The sequence below is a fragment of the Notechis scutatus genome, chromosome 1, assembly GCF_049901735.1.
Source record: "Notechis scutatus isolate UNSWTSFEM ecotype Mainland chromosome 1, rNotScu1.2, whole genome shotgun sequence".
Taxonomy (NCBI): Eukaryota; Metazoa; Chordata; class Lepidosauria; order Squamata; family Elapidae; genus Notechis; species Notechis scutatus.
In genome coordinates this window covers 315,639,702-315,662,235 of record NC_142009.1, presented here as the reverse complement: position 1 = coordinate 315,662,235, position 22,534 = coordinate 315,639,702, and the positions used below count along the sequence as shown (strand labels likewise).

At 38.9% G+C, this 22,534-nt stretch overlaps 2 protein-coding genes, 1 long non-coding RNA gene and 1 other non-coding gene across 7 annotated transcripts in view; 2 read left to right on the top strand and 2 right to left on the bottom strand.

Moving 5' to 3' along the window:
* On the bottom strand, positions 1-73 carry TRNAK-CUU (transfer RNA lysine (anticodon CUU)). Its single transcript has one exon. It is a non-coding gene; the product is annotated as a tRNA-Lys (tRNA).
* A 210-nt stretch (positions 74-283) lies between these two features.
* PSMA3 (proteasome 20S subunit alpha 3) lies at positions 284-16,889 on the top strand. Of its 2 annotated transcripts, XM_087952355.1 has the most exons (12): positions 284-432; positions 2,419-2,539; positions 8,838-8,920; positions 9,996-10,119; positions 10,645-10,746; positions 11,181-11,254; positions 12,719-12,791; positions 13,563-13,628; positions 15,033-15,079; positions 15,806-15,873; positions 16,057-16,121; positions 16,727-16,889. In XM_087952355.1, exons 3-12 carry the CDS (start codon positions 8,898-8,900, stop codon positions 16,769-16,771), a joined length of 687 nt encoding a protein of 228 aa, XP_087808481.1. In that variant the 5' UTR covers positions 284-432; positions 2,419-2,539; positions 8,838-8,897; the 3' UTR covers positions 16,772-16,889. The 2 variants fall into 2 exon arrangements, with proteins under 2 accessions (XP_087808481.1, XP_026525981.1); XM_026670196.2 differs by lacking the exon at positions 2,419-2,539.
* LOC113413715 (uncharacterized) lies at positions 12,735-20,273 on the bottom strand. Of its 2 annotated transcripts, none has more exons than XR_015746894.1 (2): positions 20,141-20,273; positions 12,735-12,811 (listed from the first exon to the last, which is right to left on the bottom strand). It is a non-coding gene; the product is annotated as an uncharacterized LOC113413715 (long non-coding RNA). The 2 variants fall into 2 exon arrangements; XR_003371083.2 differs by lacking the exon at positions 20,141-20,273 and adding an exon at positions 19,957-20,081.
* Positions 20,274-20,460: 187 nt separating this feature from the next.
* The window catches only part of ARID4A (AT-rich interaction domain 4A), a 52,771-nt gene continuing 50,697 nt past the window's right edge, over positions 20,461-22,534 (top strand). For both annotated transcript variants that reach the window (XM_026670195.2, XM_026670193.2), the window contains exon 1: positions 20,461-21,125. The gene's annotated coding sequence lies outside the window, so the exon portion shown is untranslated. The remainder of the gene's footprint in view (positions 21,126-22,534) is intronic.

Here is a 22,534-nt window from a genome sequence, read left to right as displayed (position 1 = left end):
CGCCCAACGTGGGGCTCGAACCCACGACCCTGGGATTAAGAGTCCCATGCTCTACCGACTGAGCTAGCCGGGCTCTGCAGTTTCGGCTTCCTATACTGGATATCACTCCATTATTTTTTTTCAATGAAGCTCGCACCCCTGAAAACGTCAGCAGTGACTCGGCGATCCTTCGTGAGCGCGCCCTCGATACTTCGTGCGATTGGCTCCACCTCCTCGAGCCCCTAGCCTACCGGAAGAAATCATTAGTCAAGGCGTTTGGAGGTGGCGTCCAATGGACGTGCGCGTTGTTGAAAAACGAGTGAGACGCGCGAGTGGGTGACCATCTGAAGGGGCGAAAAACAAGAAAAAGAAAAGAGAGGAAAAGTCCGGGTAGGAGCTAAGGCTGTGGTTTATTTTGAGGCTTCCTCCGCCATGAGCTCCATCGGCACCGGGGTAAGTGAGCCGGCGAAAGATGGGGGGAAGGAATCGCTGACCCTCGCCCTGGCGAAGGTGGGGTGGGGTGTTCGAAGGTGGGAGGGGGAGAGGCGCTGTGGGGAGGGGAGGGCGAGGAGACAAACTGCTCTGCACATACGGGGTCTGCGAGGGAGCCACGCGCTTTCTATGACGTCACCAGCAGTTGCCTGGAGAACTGGGGTGCTTATGGCGGTGCTGAGTCACAGAAGAAAATCGAAAGCGGAAGGCGAGTCCAAGCGGAGGAAGGGAGGCGCGAATCTTCCTGGAATAGAACGGGCCTCGACCCGAGAACTTTCCACAGCGCCCTCAAACGCTCCCAAGTCTTGGCATCCATTACCTCTCCATTGACAGGGCCCTCCAACTGCGGCTGGGGGAACCTGGCTGCCTTATGGACGACCCCTCTTTGGTTTGAGAGCTTCCCTGCCAAGTTGCTACCTAACGGGCGGTGTGGGCTGAGAATCTCGAAAGTGAAAGCCCCAGTCATGCATTCCCTAGTTTAGGGGTCCCCAAACTTGACAACTTTAAGACTTGTGGACTTCAACTCCCAGAAATGGCTGGAGACTTCTGAGAGCTGAAGTCCACAAGTCTTGAAGTTGGCAAGTTTGGAGACCTCTGCCCTAGTTACTGGGGGTGGGGGGTTTCCAGTTCACGAGCCACTGTCCTTTTCTTACTAATTCGCTTGTCATCTTTCAAAGTGAAAAATGTGGACATTGTTTTATTTAAGGCCTTTAGTCCCATTTGCTGTTAGTGACCAGCCAAATGGCAGCTTTTGAAGACGGGGTGGGTTTGCTGTATTTCCTAGGGTAGGGCTCCCTATCTGGGGAGGCAAAACTTCTGTTCAGTGGTTGAATAAATTTTGGTAGCATCATTCATGAGTATGAAATCTTTTTTCCAGAAAGCACATTAACTATGATGCATCTGAGCAAGTAATTTATTCAGAATAGAATTAGAATAGAATAACAGTTGGAAGGGACCTTGGAAGTCTAGTCCAACCCCCTGCTCAGGCAGTAATCCCTGTATCATTTCAGGCAAATGGTTATCCAATCTCTTCTTAAAAACTTCCAGTGTTGGAGCATTCACAAATTCTGGAGGCAAGTTGTGATCGATCATTTTAACTGTCAGGAAATTTCTCCTTAGTTCTAGGCTGCTTCTCTCTTTCATCAGTTTCCATCCATTGCTTCTTGTCCTGCCTTCAGGTGCTTTGGAGAATAGCTTGACTCCCTCTTCTCTGTGACAGCCCTGAGATAGCAATAGCACTTAGACTTATATACCACTTCACAGTGCTCTCTCTAAGCGGTTTACAGAGTCAGCATATTGATATGGTCCTCATTTTACCAGCATATGGTCCTCATTTTACCCACCTCGGAAGAATAGAAAGCTGCATCAACCTTGAGCTTGGTGGGATTTGAACTGCCAAATTGTAGGCAGCTAGCTGCAGAAGTAGCTTGCAGTACTGCACTCTAACCACTGCACCATAGAGGCTCATTATAAATATATATATTTATTTGTCAGATGATACATACCCAATTTCTGCAACTGTTCTTTATATGTTTATATTCAATTCAGCTTGAATTTATAAGATTCATGCTGTACTTCATGAGGATGGACAGGCAGGCAATAGCTATAGGTTTTTTCCCCACTAGTGCTGCATAGTAGCAAATGTTTAAGAAATGCCTGTTTTTCTGGAAGTTATAAACAATCATTAAAAAATAAGCCATTTATAATATCCTTCTCCATATAGTTGTCCAGTCACTTTTCAAATTCTCAGGTGTCATCAACAAATTTTCCAGTTTAATGATGGATACAAACATGCTAGGCTAAAATGTTCGGTGTCATTAGGCAAGTTATGTGTGAATGCAGTATGGTATGTGCCAAATGTTAATCCATAGTTTTTTTTAAAAAGAAATTAACCAGTTGCAATCATGTTATACGTGATCTGCTCATAATTTGTTTGTTTTGGTTTAGCTTGTTGCCTAATTGAAGGGAATTCAAGATGGTAATTGCTTTGAGTTATGCCATTTGGCAAATTTGAGGTCTTTGCTAAAACATGGCATGTGACAGATGAAAATAGTGCAAATCTTCAGAGGTAAGGACTTCCAAAGAACAAGAGTTGGAATTCTAATACCCCTTTGCCTAGTCCATGACCTCCTTGCCTCATGCAGAATGGGAACTCCAAGTAGACAAATCTTACTATATTCTTACTGGCCAGGCAGATTCCATCTTGGAAAAAACAGTGATTCATGATAAAAGCTTTGTAAATCGTCACCAGCACTTTGAATTGGCCCTGGAAGCCTAACAGTAACCAGAGCAATAACTTTCCTAATGCTGTCATGTTGTTATGATGGAATTGTCCTGTGAGTAAACTTGCTATGACGTATCGAACCAGCTGAAACTTCTGGATTGTCTCCAACTGCTGTCTGATTTTGAATGCATTAATCAGTCAAATAAAGGTAGTTCTTGACTTACAATGGGTCAAAGTTATGACAGTCTTGCCTGGAGCTACTTATGACCCAGATTCAAAGTTTCAGTGGTCATATAATCAAACGTTGGGAACTTAGCAACTGGGCTGCATTTACAACCATTTGTAACATCCTGTGATCACATGGCCATGTTTTACATTGGTTTTGCCAAAATCCAGCATTTACTTCCAGTTTTTAGCAAAGGTGTACCCATGGCAAACCATGGGTATACCTTAACAATTACTGTTGTTCACTTAACAACCCTGGTGGCTGCAAAGCAGCCTGATGGTTGCAAAGCAGATTGTAAAATCAAATTGATCATCTGACTAAACGTTTATGACCCCCCGTGACGTGACTGTGATGGGCAGATTCCATTATGATCATAAGTCAAGTAGTGATCAGAGCATAATATATTATCTTCTTGATCCCGATATCTCATAGTAGACAAAACAGCCAAAGCTGGGCAGAAACCTTTCACCTGCTACTTAAGAAATAGGCACAAGTCTAGGAGGATCTTCAGATTGTGAACCAACCCTTTCAGGTAGAGTTCCACCCCATTCAAAATAACTACTAGGGCCAAAGTTGTTGAATTTTTGTTGACAAAAACCAACTGCATCTTGGAGGGATTCAGTCTAAGAATACTTTGTCCCATTCAGCCCATTTTGCTGATGGAGCCAAAGAATTCATTTAATTCTGTAAATCTTGATGCATTTAATAATGGTGTAAAATGTGTAAAACGCAGGCACAGTGATTTCCCTTAACCTGTATTCTCTATATACTTACCAAAATTCTCAATAGTCTTAACTGGCTGGAAAGTTTGAGGATAATGAGGGGTGTTGGTTGAAAGCTTAATGTGATGGGTCAAGGCACATGTGACGAACTACTTTTTGTAGCCTTCTGTGCAACAGCCATTAAGTGAATGCCACACTTGTTAAGTGAACCCATTTGAGTGGGCATTTTTGAGTGGGCATCAGATTTGCTCCCTGCCTCATGCCTCTCCCACCCCCTAAGGCCATGATGGTGAACCTGTGGCACAGGTGGCACGCAGAGCCATTTGTGCCGGCACGCAAAGCTGCAGGCAAACTTACCTCACTGCGCATGCACGCGCCTCACAGCTGATTTTTGGCCGGTTTGAGGCCTTAGCTTGAAGTCTTCTGCAGGCTTTGCAGGCTGAAAACTAGCCCCGTTTCATCACTTCCTGTTTTTCCAAAAATACCAGAAGTGACAAAACGGGACTAGTTTTTGGCCTGCAAAGCCTGCAGAAGCCTTCCTCAAGCCTCTGGGAGGCTGAAAAAGGCCTCAAACTGGCCAAAAATCAGCTGAGAGGTGCAGTGCAGGTTAGGGGGCAGCAGGGGTGGGTGGGGATCACACGTGCATGCGTAGGGAACGTGGGGGAGGGCGCATTGCCTTCTGACTGCTGGCACTCGAGCGCGAGTATGCAAGCACACGCACAATTTTTGGCACAGGAGCCCAAAAAGGTTAGCCACCTCTGCCCTAAGGTATCCCATGCTCTACTTGCTACCCCTTAGGTTCCCTGCATGCCTTGGTCCTGGTTCCCCCCACCACTGGATCCCACATCCTCCTCTCCACTCCCAGTTACTGATTGTGTACTTACTTTTATAAGATCTCTGGAGCTTGTATGAGGGAAGAAGAGTAGGCTGCTTTGTTTCTAGGCCATATGGCTCCAGCCTGGAAGTGGGTGCCATTTTTGGAACGGGCACAATTCATTGCAGCTATTCTGAAAATTGTACCCATTTCCAGGCTGGAGCCATGTGACCCAGAGACAAAGCAGCGGCCGTTTCTTCCCTGTAACACGATCTGTCTTGCTAATGTGAGGCATGTTGGTAATTGGAACAATCCTTAAAGTTGCCCTTTTTTGGCAGTGGAATGATCACATTGAATCCTGTGGCCACATGTTCGTTTTCCAAATTTTCTGATCCAAGGTATAATAGTTGTGGGTGATACTGATCTCATTAATTTTGCAAGGATGGTAGACACCTGGGGCCTTATTTGACAGTTGGTTCATAGTCCACATAACTTCTTCCTGAAGGATGGCTAGTTCTGTTTCTACTTCCCTTTCTTCATCCTTGGGAGGCTGAGTTTTTTTGTTGCTGACAGACAAGGTTCCAACTAACAGACCCAAGCAAATCAGAACTCCAAGGTTTGAATCTTTCTGAAAGAACTTTATTGGGTACATCATATCGGCACATTTAGTGTAAAACTAACTGTGAATTGTTCTCGCAGTGTCATCATAATTAAAATAGAAAGTAATCCCTTCTCCAAGTGTCACTGGTCATGTTGGCCAATTAGGTTACCGTATTTTTTGCACTATCAGATGCTCCAGACCATAAGATGCACCTAGCTTTTGGGGAGGAAAAAAAAAAAAAAAATCTGCCTCTGCCTCCCAGCATCCATTGGTATTCATCTGGCGAGCATCCTTGCAGCAAACAGCAAATAGCCTGGTCAGCTTCAGCACGTTATTGCAGCCTGATTTAGAACGAGCAAATAATTGGTGGTTGGATCCACCTCCCGGAATACTGCCAATCAGCTGTTCCAGGCTGTGGGGATCGTCGCTGCCATGCATCCCGTTTTCAGTCTCTGCGCATCCCGTTTTTTATCTAAACTGTTTGGCTGTCTTTTGGGGACACTGTTTTAGAATATTTTGGATGCTGGCATAGAAACCTCTATAGGTAACCATTTAGTGACCATTCAACAGCACTGAAAAAAGTGACTTATAATCATTTTCACACTTAAAACTATCGCAGTATCCCCGTGGTCACGTGATCAAAATTCAGACTTTTGGCAACTGGCATGTATATTACAGAGTCTGCAAACAAAGTCAATGGGGAAGCCAGGTTCACTTAACAATTGTGTTACTAACTTAACAACTGCAGTTATTTATTTAACAACTCTGGCAAGAAAGGTAAAATGGGACAAAACTCACTTTAACTATCTTGCCTAGCAACAGAAATTTTGGGCTCAATTGTCGTAAGTCAAGAACTACTTGTATTTCAAACTCTGTTGTATCAGTCATTGGAGCATCGACTTGGATAACTGATTTTGAGGGGCTTGGCACAAGAGTCAGATGGTCATCCACTTACAACCAAGACAATCTAAAACATAAATACTTTTATCATTGTTTGACAGTGAAGGAGAGTGAGAGAAAGTGTGTGTGTGTAAACACTTAAAATATTTAAGTATTAAAATAATGTTTCTGCCCCTTAAAAATTAGTACTGTATTATAAATATGTAATAAGCTATAATGATTACTAGAAAGTTTAAATGAAACAAAACTTGTAATACTTCAGAATGAATTTCTGTTTTGTTTTTTTAACAAATTCAGTTTTTCACATTAAAAACAAAAATCTCTTTTTAGTGGACAACATATTTCTGGGTCATCACCTTTACATACAAATATGACAGCAATTATACATTCATATATGCATACTTAATTCTATTATTACCTTTTCCATTCCAGATTTTCAGTAAGGAGAGAAACAAACACATTAATTGTAGCCTCTTTCATTAATCTCAATTAAAACATCTTTTTGTTTCATTTCAATTATTTCAAATATAATCCTTTAATATTTATGTTAAAAATAAAGATAAACATGTGTTTGCCTGATAATAATAATAAAAGTTACCAATGTCTCTCCTTGCTTTTAATAGTCTATATTAACTTATTAATTTAGTTGGTTCTTTAGTCTTTCCATTACACATTATAGATTCTAGATTAATACAAATTTAACACTAAAAAAAAACAAGTATAGGTTTCCCCCCTTTTACTGCTTTGAGTGTGACACCTCAATGATTAAAATATACCTTTATTCTCTCATCTTGATTCCCAATAAATCATTATTTTTAAGAAGTTACAATAATAATCATTACATCTTTTCATTTGGATTCCGCAGCATATTTTCCCCCCTTGATTTTTAATAAGAGTTATCAGTATCTATATTACCCTATTTTCTAAATATTTTTAATTGCAGAAATATTCTTATTACCCCTTGTCACCCTGCAGAATCCCCTTTTTAATTCATCAACCATTATCTCTGAAAAAACAATTTCTTTTCAACCTTTCACTATCTCCGTATTTCTTTATTTCATGCACCTGTTTCTTACTGCTTCTCCTCCCCCTCTTTTCCCCATATCTTTTCTCATTCCAGTTTATATCCCTCTCTTTCTTAATATCTTCCTTTCCCCTTTTCTGCTGGGTCTTTCTGCCTTTCCTGACTTCACAGGTATTCCCCCTTTTGATTGCCTTCTTAAATCTCAACTTTTTAACCTTCCTTCTTTCCCCACTTCTTTGTAATGTTCTTTGTGTTAATTATCTATTTAAAATGTCTTCTCCTTGAGTTGACTCCTCCTCCTCTGAAGCTCTTTCTTCTTGTTCTTCAATCGCCATTTCCATTTTTTCTAACACAGCAAAGTGATTCGCCTCTTTGTAGTAATTCTCTCATATTTTTAAGTTCCATTTTTAATTCCCGAAGAGATATCATCATTACACACTCTTATATTTTATGATCGTTAAAGTCCACACACACACAAAAATACTTTTACTTTCCTTCTTTCTTCTTTCAATTTTCTAAAGTTCTCAGTTATTCCAACCCAGGGTCTATATCAAAAACATCAATCAATCCCACAGTCAGTCTTTCCTTGCTTTTTTCTTTATTCTGGTTCTGCTTTCACTTTTTAAGATTCTTACTTTGTTTCAATATTTCTTTAATGTTATATCCACACAAGTTCATTCAGAAACAGGATGCTTTCCCTTTTGTTTGGGCTCAAGTTTTTGTCAAAAGGTGGCGCTCTCCATTATACAAAGTCTTCACCTTTTCCCCCTATTTTTTATTTAGGGTTTTTCGAACCTCAATATTCCAGCACAATCCAGTCTCAAATTTGTAAACTTTATTATTATTATTTTTGACAGTCTTAAGTCCAGCTTTATTTTATGCCTGTTTATTCCCAAAATATTTTAGTCCAATTTAGTTAAATCTTTAGTTTCAGCTTCTTCCTTTCCCGGTTCTAAGCCCCGCTTAGCTGTCAAAAATATTTTCTTATTTTTTTTCCTGTCCCTTTGTAATTTCGCCGCTCACTTTTCTTTTCTTAAAAATTCCATGTTACCTTAATCCCGGGGTACTTTTGTTTAGTTGTATTGCCCAGTTGTCCCGGTTCAGATGTTATCCACCTCTTTCTTCCCTCCTGCACAAATCTTAATCCAGCTGAGTCCTCCTCTTCGGGGTGGCCATTTTAAACCACTGCTGCAGTCGTCTTCGGGGTGGGGGAAGACCAAGCCTAGAGGAGGAGATGTGGCTCCCCTCAACCTGGCTTGCGGCTTCCCCTTACTCCGCCGCCCCTCCAAGGCAGCTTCAGCCCCTAATCATAATGATTGGGGCTCTCCAACGAAAGAGCATGGACCATAGCCGCAGAGAGTCACGATCTACGGTCCGTCAGCGAGGAGGCTCCACCTTCTCGAATTTCTGATTCTTTTTTGGGATAGGAATAAATACAAAGAGAATACCTATGTACTTTTTTTGTTACTCAGAATAAGTGTTCCAGGGACTATACTCAAAGACTGAAGTCTGCATTCTTCTTTCTAGAGAGTAAATGTTATTGAGTTTAAATGACTGATTTGTGAGAAAATATGCTTAGAGTTGTATTTTTATTCTGATATGAGAGCAATATTGTCATGTGTTTACATTTGTTTAGTAAATACAGAATTCCTTAGCATTTTGGAACCTAATTGTTTTAATAGTGGGAAGCCATTAAATTCTGTATTTTATTTATTTATTTATTTTTATTCCACCCATTTCTCCTATAAGGTGATTCTGGAGGATATTCAGGTATCAAGGGATGCAGTGAAAGGCTAATGAATTCAATTCCGTGAGTTTTACTTTTTTTAAAAAAATCTATTTTGTTTTCTTTCAGTATGATCTGTCAGCCTCCACCTTTTCTCCAGATGGCAGAGTATTTCAAGTAGAGTATGCTATGAAAGCTGTTGAAAACAGCAGGTAAGATTTGAATTTTTATATTCTGCAATAATGTCACTTACGTTTGTGGATTCCATTAGTCCAAATAACTTAAATACTGGTTATTGGTATTTTTATTTCAATCTCAGAAACAAAATATAAAGAATGAAATTATGCTTGTAGCTAATTTACTGTAGAGGGAATTCAGTTAATATATCTAATTATTTCAAGAAAGCACCCTTGAAATATCAACCTTAAAGCCTAATAGAGAAGGCCTATTGAATTCCTTGCCTGAGATGACTGATGGACCCTGATGGAGTCCAAGAAGATCTTGAGATTTTCCCCAGGGATCAGTCACACACTTCACCAGGCCTTCGCTGCAGTCTGGAATAGGCATGTGACAAGGACTACCTGATTGCAGTCAGTTTTTTATTCAGTTTGCACAGCCACTCATTTCAACAAGTGACTCTGAGAAGTGAACAGTATTAAAATAAAAATAAGATGGTATTGTGATAGAACATCAAGAGTTGTTTTAGTACTTAAAACATTAACAATTCTGTACGTAGGCTATTGGTTTTACTATTGCATTTTTTTCGAACTTAAATGGAAGGAACATGGGCGCTCCAGAGTTTCACATATTTTTTTAAATACTGTATTGGTTATAAAATTGGTTTTTGATATATCTGCTTTTTATATAGCACCTCTTTATAGGGTTAATCCCATACTATACTATACTTGTGAAAATAATTTAAAATTTGATTTGTCCAGAAGAATTGCCGAGAAGCATTGCTTACTACTTAACCTGTAGCTGTGCATATTTTAAAACTAAAATGTTTTATTCAGTAATTAATTTTTCATTTGAGACTGTTTTGCTTAAATAAATTATTAAATCAACTCAGTATTTTAGATTTGGCTTTTAAAATTAAATAAATTCCTTTGAGGTGTTTTCTTTCTATTAGATTACTGAAGTATCCCTAGACACCACAGAATTAGAGTTTGAAAAGGCCATTTTGGCCATGCAGCTTAGCCTCTAAACTGTGTAGCAATACAAATCATATCAAATTAAATGCTATGAAGTGTATATTTAACCAATTATTATGCTTTATTTTCTCTTCAGTACAGCAATTGGGATAAGATGTAAAGATGGTGTTGTCTTTGGAGTAGAAAAATTAGTTTTATCCAAATTGTATGAGGAAGGATCCAATAAACGCTTGTTTAATGTTGATCGACATGTGGGAATGGTGAGTTGGTATTTACTTATTATTTAGCATGTGGCTAAATGCCAGCACCTAACTAATCTTGGCTGATATTAAAAAACTAGGCAGAGTTGAACTTGATTAGGAACTTCATGAGAGACTTAACCTATACCCCTTGGTTTCCTGATAGATTCAGACATTTTTTTAAAAAAATCCTTCTGTAAACTACTTCTGTACTAATGCCAAGAAAACAACATAGATATGTCCATGTAAGCACAAAAATACCAAGCTTAATTCACGCGACACTTAACTCAAGTTTTAACAGAAGCAACCCTATAATTAAACTGTGTCTTGGATAATCAACATGTAACTTTCAATTTGAAACCAGGAAGCAGCTGAGATTTCATCTTGTAGGGGCAGAAGTTCTGGTTTATCCAGTTCTCAAAACATGTGCCTGGCAATCACATTCCTGATATAAAGGATACTGTCAGAATGAGAGGTGTAAAGTTTGGCATGTTGAGTTTCAAATTCCTGTCTGCTTAGGTTGTGAAATGTGCTTCTGTGTTTCAGGCAGTAGCAGGACTCCTCGCAGATGCCCGATCTTTGGCTGACATAGCAAGAGAAGAAGCTTCTAACTTTAGATCCAACTACGGTTATAATATTCCATTAAAAGTAGGTTATGGTTTTATCAAAGCTACTTTTTATTAGAGCTAAGAAAAACCTAAGCCATATTAAATTGCTGAAATTTAGAAACTTTTAGTTACCCATGCTTTATTATGAATTATCAAACCAGGATAGCATCTAGCTCTATAGTAACTCTAATCTACAGTCAGATTTATAATCCATAGCTTGAAGTTATCTTGTTTTGTGATTCATTACAGCTAATTAAATTACAGTTTGTTATTCTAGATAGCATGAAATGTTGAACAAGGGAAAATAAAACCTTCTGAACCTACCCACCTGCATAGCACAGAGGGTAGGGCTGAGTGGGTGACCTTGTGACTCACCACTGTTCTTTCTGAAATACAAATTGAACTTATCTCAGTTTATTTTAAATGGAAATATTACTTTCAGTGCTCTAAAATTATTTTCCTTTCTTCCTATAGCATCTTGCAGATAGAGTGGCTATGTATGTACATGCCTATACTCTATATAGTGCTGTAAGACCTTTCGGCTGCAGGTATCAATTTTTCTTATATTATTGTTCATTAAAATATAATGGCATTAAAAAATTCAGAGCAAGTAATAAATCACAGTCTATTTCTCCTTAGCCCCTGAATGCTGATAGAAAGAATAAAGACATTCCCATAGATCTCATACTTGATTAAAGCTGGGAATATACTGCAAATAACATTTTTTTGGTTTTTATTTCGACTTCTGGCAATTACTTGGATTAGTTCCTGCAGTTTTCTTGGCAAGTTTTTTTTTTTTTAGAAATTGTTTGCCATTACCTCCTAGGACAGAGATGTGATTAGTCCAAGGTCATCCAACTGACTTTGTTGCTAAAGTCTACAATTCAGTCTTATTTCTAGCTTGATGCCTTAATCATTATACCAAATTGAATCTATAGGTTCACAATAACTATAGCAGCAACCAATATAATTATATATTCTTGGGCAATCAGATTAAGTAGAAAGAAAAGCTACAATCCATCTAAAATAGCAACAAGGAAGACACAGTTAGGGAGATAAACTGATACCAGTGGAGAATTTATTATATAAATAGTACATTCCCAATTCACCCAGGTAGATTTTTATTGAGAGAAATTATAGATTCCTATTTCAGTAAAAAAAAATTCTGTCTGTAAAAAGACACTCAAAATGGTATTTTAAAAATCAAACCTTCAAGAATGTTACTAAGTACTCAGTAACCAGGTTAACACGTAATATAAAATTTGCTCAAATAAGATTTATTGAATAAACCACAATTTATTTGATTCACAAATCCTAGATCATAGCAAGAGTATATTTCATAGCTAAATAGGCGAACCTTGTTGAAGAAGTGCAGAATAACTCCATTTCCAAATGCTCCATTCTGTCTAGATCATTATGGTTTGCCTTTTCCAAGGTTGTTTCTTGGTTCTCAGCCTCACCATTGTCTATCTTCAGGATGAAGGCCTCTTCCGCATACTTTCAACCAATATGTTCTCAACATACTCCTTATTTAACCCTATCTCATAGAACAATCCCAGGTGCCTCACAATAATAAATAAAAACACTACCTTTCTTTTAGCCATTAAGCAGTTCATATTCATGTTGTTAAAAAGAGGTCATATTTAAAGCAGAAAAACCTGACTATGAATAAATGTAGATAATTTTTTTTAAGAAGTAATGTACCAAATTGTACATATGGTCCTTGTAGTATTCTGCCACTATCCAGTTCAGGGGTGTGACTAAATTCTCCTTTTAATTTGGAAGGATAATATAAGTGATTGGTTAATTGTTATGAATATATTACTCTTAGGAAACTACAACTTTTATTCTATGCCAAGAGATACAGTTCTGCTTAATCCCAGACTATAATTTATAGCAATTCCTTCAGTGAAACAACTATGAATGATGCAAACTTTGCTTTTCTATAACTTATTGAAGATTGTGCTACAATTCTCCCTAATAGTTTCTAATAAGAAATCTTGATTTTCCAGCTTCATGTTAGGTTCCTATGATGATGATGATGGTGCTCAGCTGTATATGATAGATCCATCAGGAGTTTCATATGTAAGTATTTTGAACTACATCTGTTTAAATGAAAACCAAGATTATCCATGAGCTTAATGAAATGGAAGCAATTAGAAGATCACAGGAAAGCATATTAATTCATGGAGGCAAGTGTGAATAGCTAAATCTAACAGTAAACAAAATTTTGAGAACTGTATAATAACTGTAGAGAATCTAAAATCATAAGCTGGTAATGAAATGCTGATAGTTTTTATTACAAGTGTGTTCATGGTAAAACCACATAGGCACTTTACAGGAAAAGTGCAAATTTATTCAGATTTAAACCCATTGGCCAGTCATAACCTTAATTCTGAATATCAGGTAAGTGATTTGTTCACAATTCCTACTTACTGCCTTTATTTTATAATAAATAGGCAGAAAGGATAAATGTTTTTGCTCATTATGCTAGAAGTTACTTTATAACTGGAAAAAAGAAGCAAAAAATCTGCAGATTCAATTTCTACCTCCATCTCTTGCCTCAAATGTTTGTGTTCTATAGTAGTGGTTCTACTGTTGGATCACTATCATCTGAATTGTTATATTGTTAAAGGCAGCTTCTAAATAAAGATCAGCAAACTGATAGTTTTTTATTAGATTAACTTATCAATTTGGAGATGGTATAAAAAGACTGTTTTGAGAAATCACATAATTTACATGTGTGTTTTTATGAAAATATAATTGTGTCTGCCATTTTTAAACAATCTAAATGTGTTTGTTTCAGCGATTACTTTCCTTGAATATAGCCCTTTTATTTATTTTTTATTTTTGCAGGGTTACTGGGGATGTGCTATTGGTAAAGCAAGACAGGCTGCAAAGACAGAGATTGAAAAGCTTCAGGTAAGACTATATTATGGCACATTACATACTAAAAGCATTTCTTGCTCTTCTGTACAAATGTGTGATATTAACTGGAAATCTATATGGAAATGCTTCTGATTTTCCAGAGTTCTTCAGTCCTTTTGACAAGGTAAAAGCAATTAAAATATTGACTTGCAATAACAGAGTTATCAGTTCTAGCTAGACTCCATTTAAGTATTGCCATTCTTGTAGCATATTAATATAAATCATTGAATGAATCTACCTTTGCACCCTTTGTCTTATTTCAATCTTATGGGAACAAAATCTCACTTAAAAAGTTGTCCTTGATCATTGCACAATTAAACTAAAACAAATAAACGTAAAGGTGAGCAATGGGATAACTTTGGTAATAGTTACAACATGAAACTTTAGTGCTTTGCAAACTTTTTCCTGTGTCACTCACACTTTGTAAGAAGATATGGTTTTCTTTTGTACAGCTTGAATTCATTTCCAACCACTTTTCATTTACAGATAAGAGTGAAAGCTTCTGTTTCTAAATTGAAATTGCTATTCCTTACACTCATTCAAAGAAACCAGGATCACACTGTACAGTTCTTAGAAGCACATGTATAAATTTTTAGTTTGAATTATTTTCTGTTCAGCCTGAGTCTACTTTAGACTAAAATAAATGGAAAACTAAGATTCGTACCACTTCCCATTTAATATACATGCCATAGAAAAACATAGAAACAGAAAACTGATAGCAGAAAAAGACCCAGTGGTCCATCAAGGCGGCTCCTTAAGGTTTTTGTTTTCTTTTTAATTATTATTTTTGAATTTTATTTTTTGTTGGATGGTGGACATGTGTTTATCCCAAACTCAGTTACTGATGATTGAGCTACTACCTCCACTGGAAGTTGGTATCAAGCTTCCACTATTCTTTTCGTGAAATAATACTTTTTAACATTACGTTTTAACTTCCCTCCTGTTGGATTGAGGTTAAGCAGCAACTGGGAATACTGGGTTTGTTGTTGCTAAGCAATGTAGTCATACTTTATGACTGTATCACTTAACAGTGGCAATCCTGGACCTATTTGCAGTTGTAAGTCAAAGACTACCTGTAATAGGATAGATGAGCTATATCCTCCCTATATTTGTTTCCAGATCTTTCTCTGGAGCTTCCCAATTTGGTTCTCCAATCCGATCCAGACATGGTAGAATTATATTTTACATGTAGACATATCAAAACTTACATTTTTTTAAAAAAGTCTTATCTCAAGATGTTGATATTACCTCAGGAATTGTTAGATGAACCAAAAACTCTCCAAACCGCAATGCATTAATTATATTCATACACATATTTTGAGGCTATTTATGCTCTTCAAATTCACTATTGTTTTTCAATAGTATTTAACAATTAGTAAAATTCTAATACCTCCACAGATGAAAGAAATGACATGCCGTGATGCTGTTAAAGAAGTTGCAAAAATGTAAGTTTTTTTAAAAGTGACTTTCATGCCAGTTTTTAGGTTGAAACAAAAAACATTACAGATAATCCTTGATTTATGTAATGAGTCTGCCCTCATGTTTATAAGTCAGACTTAATTGTACATTTTTCTTTGAGGCAGTTAAGTGAATGTCATGGTCATTAAGCAAACCAATGATTTACGAAGGGTGTGCTTTTTCTGAAAACCAGTAGTAAATGCTGAGTTTTGGCAGAACTGTCGTAAAACGCAATCACATTACCGTAGGACATTGCAAATGTCTGTAAATGTGGCCTGGCATCAAGTACCCGAAGTTTAGTCATGTGTCTGTGAGGGTGTGAAGACTGTCACAATTTGGAATCCAGTCATAACTAGCTCTCGTACTTTTGAAGAGTTGTAATTCAAGGACTACCTGTACTTTTATTTTGATCTAATACCCAAAGAAAGTGCTTGCATGAGAATATTTTGTTTTTTTGACAATGGGGCAGGAGATCCCACAGTTTAAATAAATTAGACACTCTGTTTAAATGAGATCAGAGGCTCTTAAGACATCAAATTGGAATGGGCCAAAAAATTCATGTCTGCAGCTTTTTATTCTTGGTTTATCCCAAAAATATATGAATTTTTACACTATTTAAAATCTGAGAATACACTGTACATAAATATGGGTAAAACATTTTAATACATCTCATTCTACTTGAAGTAACAATTTTCTAATTTTTTCCCTTCTAGAATCTACATAGTCCATGATGAAGTAAAGGATAAAGCCTTCGAACTTGAACTAAGTTGGGTTGGAGAAAGTAATTATCACATTTTTCAAAAAAATATTTTCTTAACTCTCTTGCTCTAAACTTATTTTATATTAATCTTTATGATAGATCATTGTTTGAGGTATACAACTGACACAATGTTTAAAGAAAATATTGCTGAATTGAATTTTATTCTCCAATTATACACTGTTTTAACTTTTTTTAAACTTACAGTAACTAAAGGAAAACATGAAATTGTGCCCAAAGATGTTAAAGAAGAAGCAGAGAAATACGCTAAGGTAACACTGGGAACTTTGGAGCAAATGAAACTGGCTTTTAAATTAATACAATTCCATATATTTTCCCACGATTGTCAAGATATTTTCAAATAGTTCAGGAATCAAAATTATGCAGTTAATGATGAAAAGATTTAAATAAATACTACTCAGATCCCAAGACTCAAAATGATTCATAACAATTTTAAAACAGAATCCAGAACACTTCTCCACCACCTTAAAAAAACATTAATATTAGAATGTATCTTTTTTCAAACACTAGCAGCCTGGCAACTTTATGAAACAAAATGATGCTGGGATATCTCCTGGAAAAGATATGCCAAAAAATTAGTGCTATCACTGGGAAGGAATTTTTATTAAATCTTATTTCAATATTATGGGAGAAAAAAAGTATATTTCTGATGTAATGTTGACTATTAGACAATGTATAAAAACACCAGAAAAAAATACACAGCGAAAGGCTGCTCTTGAATTTTTACCTACATTAATCCAATATGTCTACATCAAACAATTTGCATTTCACTATCTGAAAATCTGATTTTTATGTTTATTTTTTTTTTTTTTTTACAAAGTAGAATAATTAAGGTCTGATTTTATTTTCTTAACAGGAATCTTTGAAAGAAGAGGATGAATCAGATGATGAAAACATGTAACATTTTTATTTTAATTCATTTTGTAATCTGTACTACAGACCTGCTTATGTATTTGCCATTACGTATGTGCTAGACAATATTTTAATGGCCAACTTGCACTAAACCATTTTCCAATTACTGTTTAGAGGGTGTGTTTTTTTGAGCGATTGGTCCAAGAATTTATTAAAGGAAAACTAGAAGGGATGAGATATGATAGATTTGAACATTCTTTTACAGACAAGATTTTATTCCTACACATGCACACCTAGTGTGTTTCAAAGCATTGCAAATTCTGCTTACATGATACCAAGTTTAAGGACAAGATATTTGACATATTTGATTAGAATCCATGGAAACATCAGGTTGCTATATGGATCTACTTTGCTAACATATTTTGCTTGCATAACATTCTAGGCTGTGATTCTGGCAAGTGTTAGACAAAATTGGAAGCAACAACAGGAGATGAAGAGTTATCTTCCATCCCAATTTACTTAACCCATCATTGTCTGGGAACTTTCTGGAGGGGAACCTGTCCTTTCAATCCTTAATGGGTGATACATGGGAAATAGCATTTCAAGTCATACTTAATGTATTCAGGTATGCCCTGACTGCTTTTCCTGTTGTGATAATACAGTCAGAGGTATTAGGCAGGATACCTGTGTGACAATACTTTAAAACAAATCCTGAAGTACTTATACTAATTACTGAATGAATGTGACTAAGATGAAATATTTGCCCAAAGTATTATACTTTTATAGCTTTAAATGAGAATGTAAAGGAAACATGTTAAATATATAAGCTTTGACTATTTTTTAAAATGTTGTCAGTTTGTAGCTACAGAATAGAAATAGCTTCCCCAGTAGGATTTTATCAGGCATGCCTTCAATTATCACCATTTAGTTGACATAATCTATTCTGGAATACTGGAATATGACAAGAGATGGGAAAACAGTATTTACAAATTTAGATAATGGATAGTGCCATTTTCTTCCATTAAACTTTCAGTTAAAACATTGCTTGGGAAAAACGTTCAAAAGAAGAAAAAAAACCTTAAATGTTTTACTCAGTACTTTTCCAGTGAATTTGTGTAGCACATAAAAGCTTTCACATTTTTTAAAAAGTTTCCAGGACTTTTCTAATGGATTTTAGTTGCATTATATATTTGCTGGCTGTTCATGTACTGGGCAGCTTTTGCCAATACGTTAATAATATGGGCCAATTAAATAATTTAAATCCTTGTACTTCCTTTAGTGCAGGGATCCCCAACCTTTTTGACGCCGCGGCCCGGTTCCGACATCAGCTGGGCGCCGCGGCCCGGTACCGGCGTCAACTGGGCGCCGCCATCTTTTTATGACGAAAAGGCGCTTCCGGTGACGTCACGGGCGCTGTTCGTCATAAAAGATAAGCGGCATGCAGCTTCTGGTGAGCTTTTTCGGGTAGAAATGGCTTTCTACCGGAAAAGCTCACAGCTGGCGCCGCCATCTTTTATGAGAACAGCGCTTCGGTGAGCTTTCTACCGGAAAAGCTCACCAGAAGCGCTTTTTTACCAAAAAAAAGATGGCGGCGCCCAGCAACCAGCGGCCCGGTAAGGCTTGTTCCGCGGCCCGGTATCGGTCCGCGGACTTGGGGACCCCTGCTTTAGTGAATCCATATATATTACTGTCCTCTCTACTTGCCACGAATAGTACTCCAAATAACCTGGTTTTGTTTAGAAATTATTTTTAACTGCCCAACATATTTGAATATTCAGAGTATAATGTTGGACAGTTAAATTGTTTCAATAATTATTCAAAGGCAAATGTCCTACCTTAAAATAAAGTATGTATTTTGCACTTAATTTCTATGCAGGCCACATTGTCTCACTTGTTTGCCATTGTAGATTATCACCCAGGGGTTAGAGTTATAAAAAAAAAACAACACCCCTTCTTCCTTGACAAAGCCAGAAACTAGTCCTCCTGTTCTCAGGCTGAGTAGCACCTCTAAGTTGCCATATCACCAGTAGCTGTAAACTGCTATAATTAGGTCTTCATGATTAGAATTAAGCAGACATGAATAGTCAATAGACTACAAAGACTTTAGGATAAAAAATACTTCCCTATGTAGAAAAACACATTGTACCCTATGGTGTTTCAATAGCTAGGTTCACAGATTATGTACATGCAGCTTTTATACTTATTTTTAAAAAATCAGTTTTTCCCAAATAGTAAAAGTAATTTGCACAAAAGCAATGGAAAGGAATAGAAGTCATTTACATACTTGTACAAATGGCTTGTACTTGGCTTTGGAAAAAACTACACAAATTGTGTAAGCCAAAACAAAAATACAACAGTGTCTTCATAAAGCACTAATACTGCAATTTGTATATCTTTGATAATCCCACAGTAATAATATTCTTCTCTGCTTAAGTTTATTACAGTCTTGAAGGCTGTAAATTTACATATAAATTTACATAATTCTAGCAGAAATTTCTCATTTGTGATCTCATAAAACAGCTTAGAATTTAGGATTCCTATTGCTTCAAGCCTTGAAAGATATTGCCTTACTCTTCAGATTGAATCTGAATCATAGACATGTTTCTATTTAATGAAAATGTAAGGCTACAAATAAACATGTCAACAATTTTTTTGGCATACTTAAGAGAAAGGCATACAAGACATTTCATGTCATAAAACAAGTCATTGTAATGTCACTGGGTGAAGTCTTGGGAAGCAAATACTTCAAAAGTATACTTAAGAATTTGCTTCTGAAATTGGATGCCAAGTCTCATGGAGCTGTAAAACAATATATAGTTTTTTTCCCCTCACCAAATCAGCATATTTTTATTATTGCATCTGCTAACATTTCGACCTTGCGTCACCAGCTCTCTGAAGACACCCCACCCCCATAGGCGGTAGAAAACCTGAGCTTGAACCTGTTTGATAGAATGAACACCCAGTTATTACAATGGGCTCTCAGTGCCTCCACTGTTGTGGTAGACTCCGCACTTCCATGACCTGCACAGGAGGGTCGTCTTTGAACCCGAAGGACGCCATCCAGGCTTCCACAAAACGCCACTTTCTTCAAACGGCACTCGGGAGACCTTCCTACCGAAGGGAGCACAAGCTCCGCCCCTCTCCCAACGGCGCTTGCGCCAATCCGGACGTCATACTCTGCTTCCACTTGGGTGCTCCGCCCCTCCCCCGTAGTACTGTCCGCGGCCTACGAACCAGTTTTCTCTGTCATGGTCGTCACAATCTTTGCCTCCTCCCTCGTTGCTGCCATCGCGGAAGTCCGATGTTTTCCACCTGAAAGCGAAGATCCCAGGGCCTCCCTTACCGGAGCTCACCGTGCCGACTCTCAAAGAGGCTTCGTGGCCACACAGCTTAGGCAGCTTTCACGCAGTAGTCTTACCTCCTTTTTCCGGTCCCCTCCCTTCCCCTCAGTTTTAAGACGTGACTGAGCGGCGCATAAAATGGCGCCGGCGAAGAGGACGGTAAAGGAAAATACCCTCCCCCCCCCGCCAAAAACGCATGCGCATCAGGAGTGCGACGTCTTCGTTCGTCACCGCTGTTCCCTAGTTTCACCCCGCCCCTTTCCGTTTTCACGAAAAACCAACAAACCAATCAAGTTCCATTCCTCCCCCTTTATTTTCGTCGCAGCTTCCGGCCCCGCCGGGCTTCCACCAATCCAAGCGTCCGGGGCTTCCCATCCGGATGTTTTAAAAAAAAAAACCTCGCTTGTTTCCAATCAAAGGCAAAGGAACGAAGGAGGGATCGGTGGAAGCTTTGACTTCACTCCCTTTTAAAGTCCGGGCTTCCAACAAGGCTTGGCTGCTCTACTATTTAAGCCAATGAGAAGTCGCTTCCCCTTTCGCTCTCTCTTTAAAAAAAAAAAAGCCTGCCCGTTCGCCCAATCGTCTTCCCAGAGAAGCTCTTCCGCAGTCCAATGAAAGGCGGGAGGCACGCGAAGCACCCAATGAGGGAGGGGCAAGCCCCCCTCCAGCGTCAAGCGTGCGGAGGGGGGCGCGCGAGGGGAGGAGCCAATGAGAGGCCGCGCAGCGCCCCTACTCCTCAACAGCTTGTTATTTGGGTGGTGAGAGCGGCGCTGGGCTGAAAGAGTGATACTCGGTCCGTCTGTGAGTGGGAGCCGCCGAGCCCGGGCTGCTGAGGGGGCGGAGGAAGAAGAGAAGGCGGAGCAAGGCGGGACAGCCCCTATTGCTGCTGCCGCTGCTGCTGCTGCTGTCGTCGTCGTCGCCGTCGCCCTCCTCCTCCTCCTCCTCCTCCTTGGCCGCTGCTGTCGCGGCTTGTGCCTGGTGGGGGTCGGACGGTGCCTTCGGCCGGGCTGCCCGCGCTCTACGCCGGGCAAGGAGAGCTGCCGCCGTGGACTGCACTCAGCAGTGAGTTTAAGAGGGGCTTGCAAGCGGGGGGAGGGGACTGGGAGTGAAGCCGTGGAGTTGAGAGGGGCCGGGCCGGGAACCCGTCCTCAGTCCGGGGGCGGCCAAGGAGACGGACTCGCAATTATTCAGGGAAAGGGAAGGTTGGGATGCAATCCTCTTCCTCGGCTTGGAAGGTTGGCTGGGGGTGGGGTCAACCGCGAGGGACGGGTGGTGAAATGTGAGGGGGGCGTGATTTATGCTTTTGCCCTTTTTGGGAATAAACTAGTCCGGTCTTTCTCTTTCCTCACTTAGAAGATGGTCCGGGTGGGATGTTGCTTCTCTCCGCTGCCTCCCTCTTCGGACCACTTACCCAGGCTAGCCTCGCTTGGTTGTGGGGGCTGGCTTGGCTTTCTTTGCAGGTTTCGTTCCCTCCACCTTCGTCTGTCGTATTAGCCGGATTTCTTCCCTTCCTCTTAAGTCTCAGTTTTACTCACCTACTTAGCCCTTCTTCCACTCCTTCCTCTTTCAGCTCGGGCCTTCTTCTCACCCCACCATTTACAGTCAGAAAGTGGGACGAGTGGCTTCCATGAGTTGTTTTGGGGGGGGGGCAGGAGAGGCCTCAAGGGTGAACTGAAGGAGTTGTTTGTTGGGATCCTGTTATACAGGATGCTGAGTTTTTGTGGTTCGAGGAAGAGACAGGGGTTTGTGGGATGGGGGAATATTTCCTTCTGTGGTGAGAACAGAATAAAGTAAGAACAAATGTACTGTGATGGAAGAAGAGATATACTTTTTGAAAATGGCACGTGAAATTGATGTTTTATATTAAAAAGCCCAGACCACTAGACAACACCATATGGGGAACTGGTGAGAAAGGCCTTGAATCATGTGAGGGAGGCTGCTGCTACCAGAAAGGAATGAGATACTTTTTAAAGTGCTTAAATTATTACCACACATTGAGAGAAGGCAGTACTTTGAGAGGCTGCTGCAGTCCCATGTACACATGACAATAACTCCTACTTCATATATACTTTTGACTAAATATGATTAGAAATAGTGTGAAAGTCTACCTGTATAGTAGACTGGCCCATGACCTTAATTTTTATTTGCATAGCTAATATCTTGGTTTCAGATTCAGACATGGACAATGACAGATCCAGATTGCAATTGTTCACCTTTACCTGAGAAATCTCTTGATGTGATTTATATTTTGCATGTATATGGAGTTCCTTTATTTTCCTAACAGGTTGCAAAGAAAGAGGGAGCAACAGTGGTGAGTGATACAAAGGAAGTAGAGATGAGCAAGAGGAAACTAAGGCTGAATGTAGTAGCATCCATTCCTCTTCTAAGAGAACTGAAAAAGACCTTCCTGATTCTTTACAGCCCATTTTTCTTATTTTTCAAATGCAAGCTATGCTGACATGAACATTCTA

Coding starts and splice junctions, on each gene's coding strand:
- PSMA3 (XM_026670196.2), top strand. CDS start 412: ATGAGCTCCATCGGCACCGGG. Junction 433..8,837: donor TGAGCTCCATCGGCACCGGG/GTAAGTGAGCCG, acceptor GTTTTCTTTCAG/TATGATCTGTCAGCCTCCAC. Junction 16,122..16,726: donor AAGCAGAGAAATACGCTAAG/GTAACACTGGGA, acceptor TTTTCTTAACAG/GAATCTTTGAAAGAAGAGGA.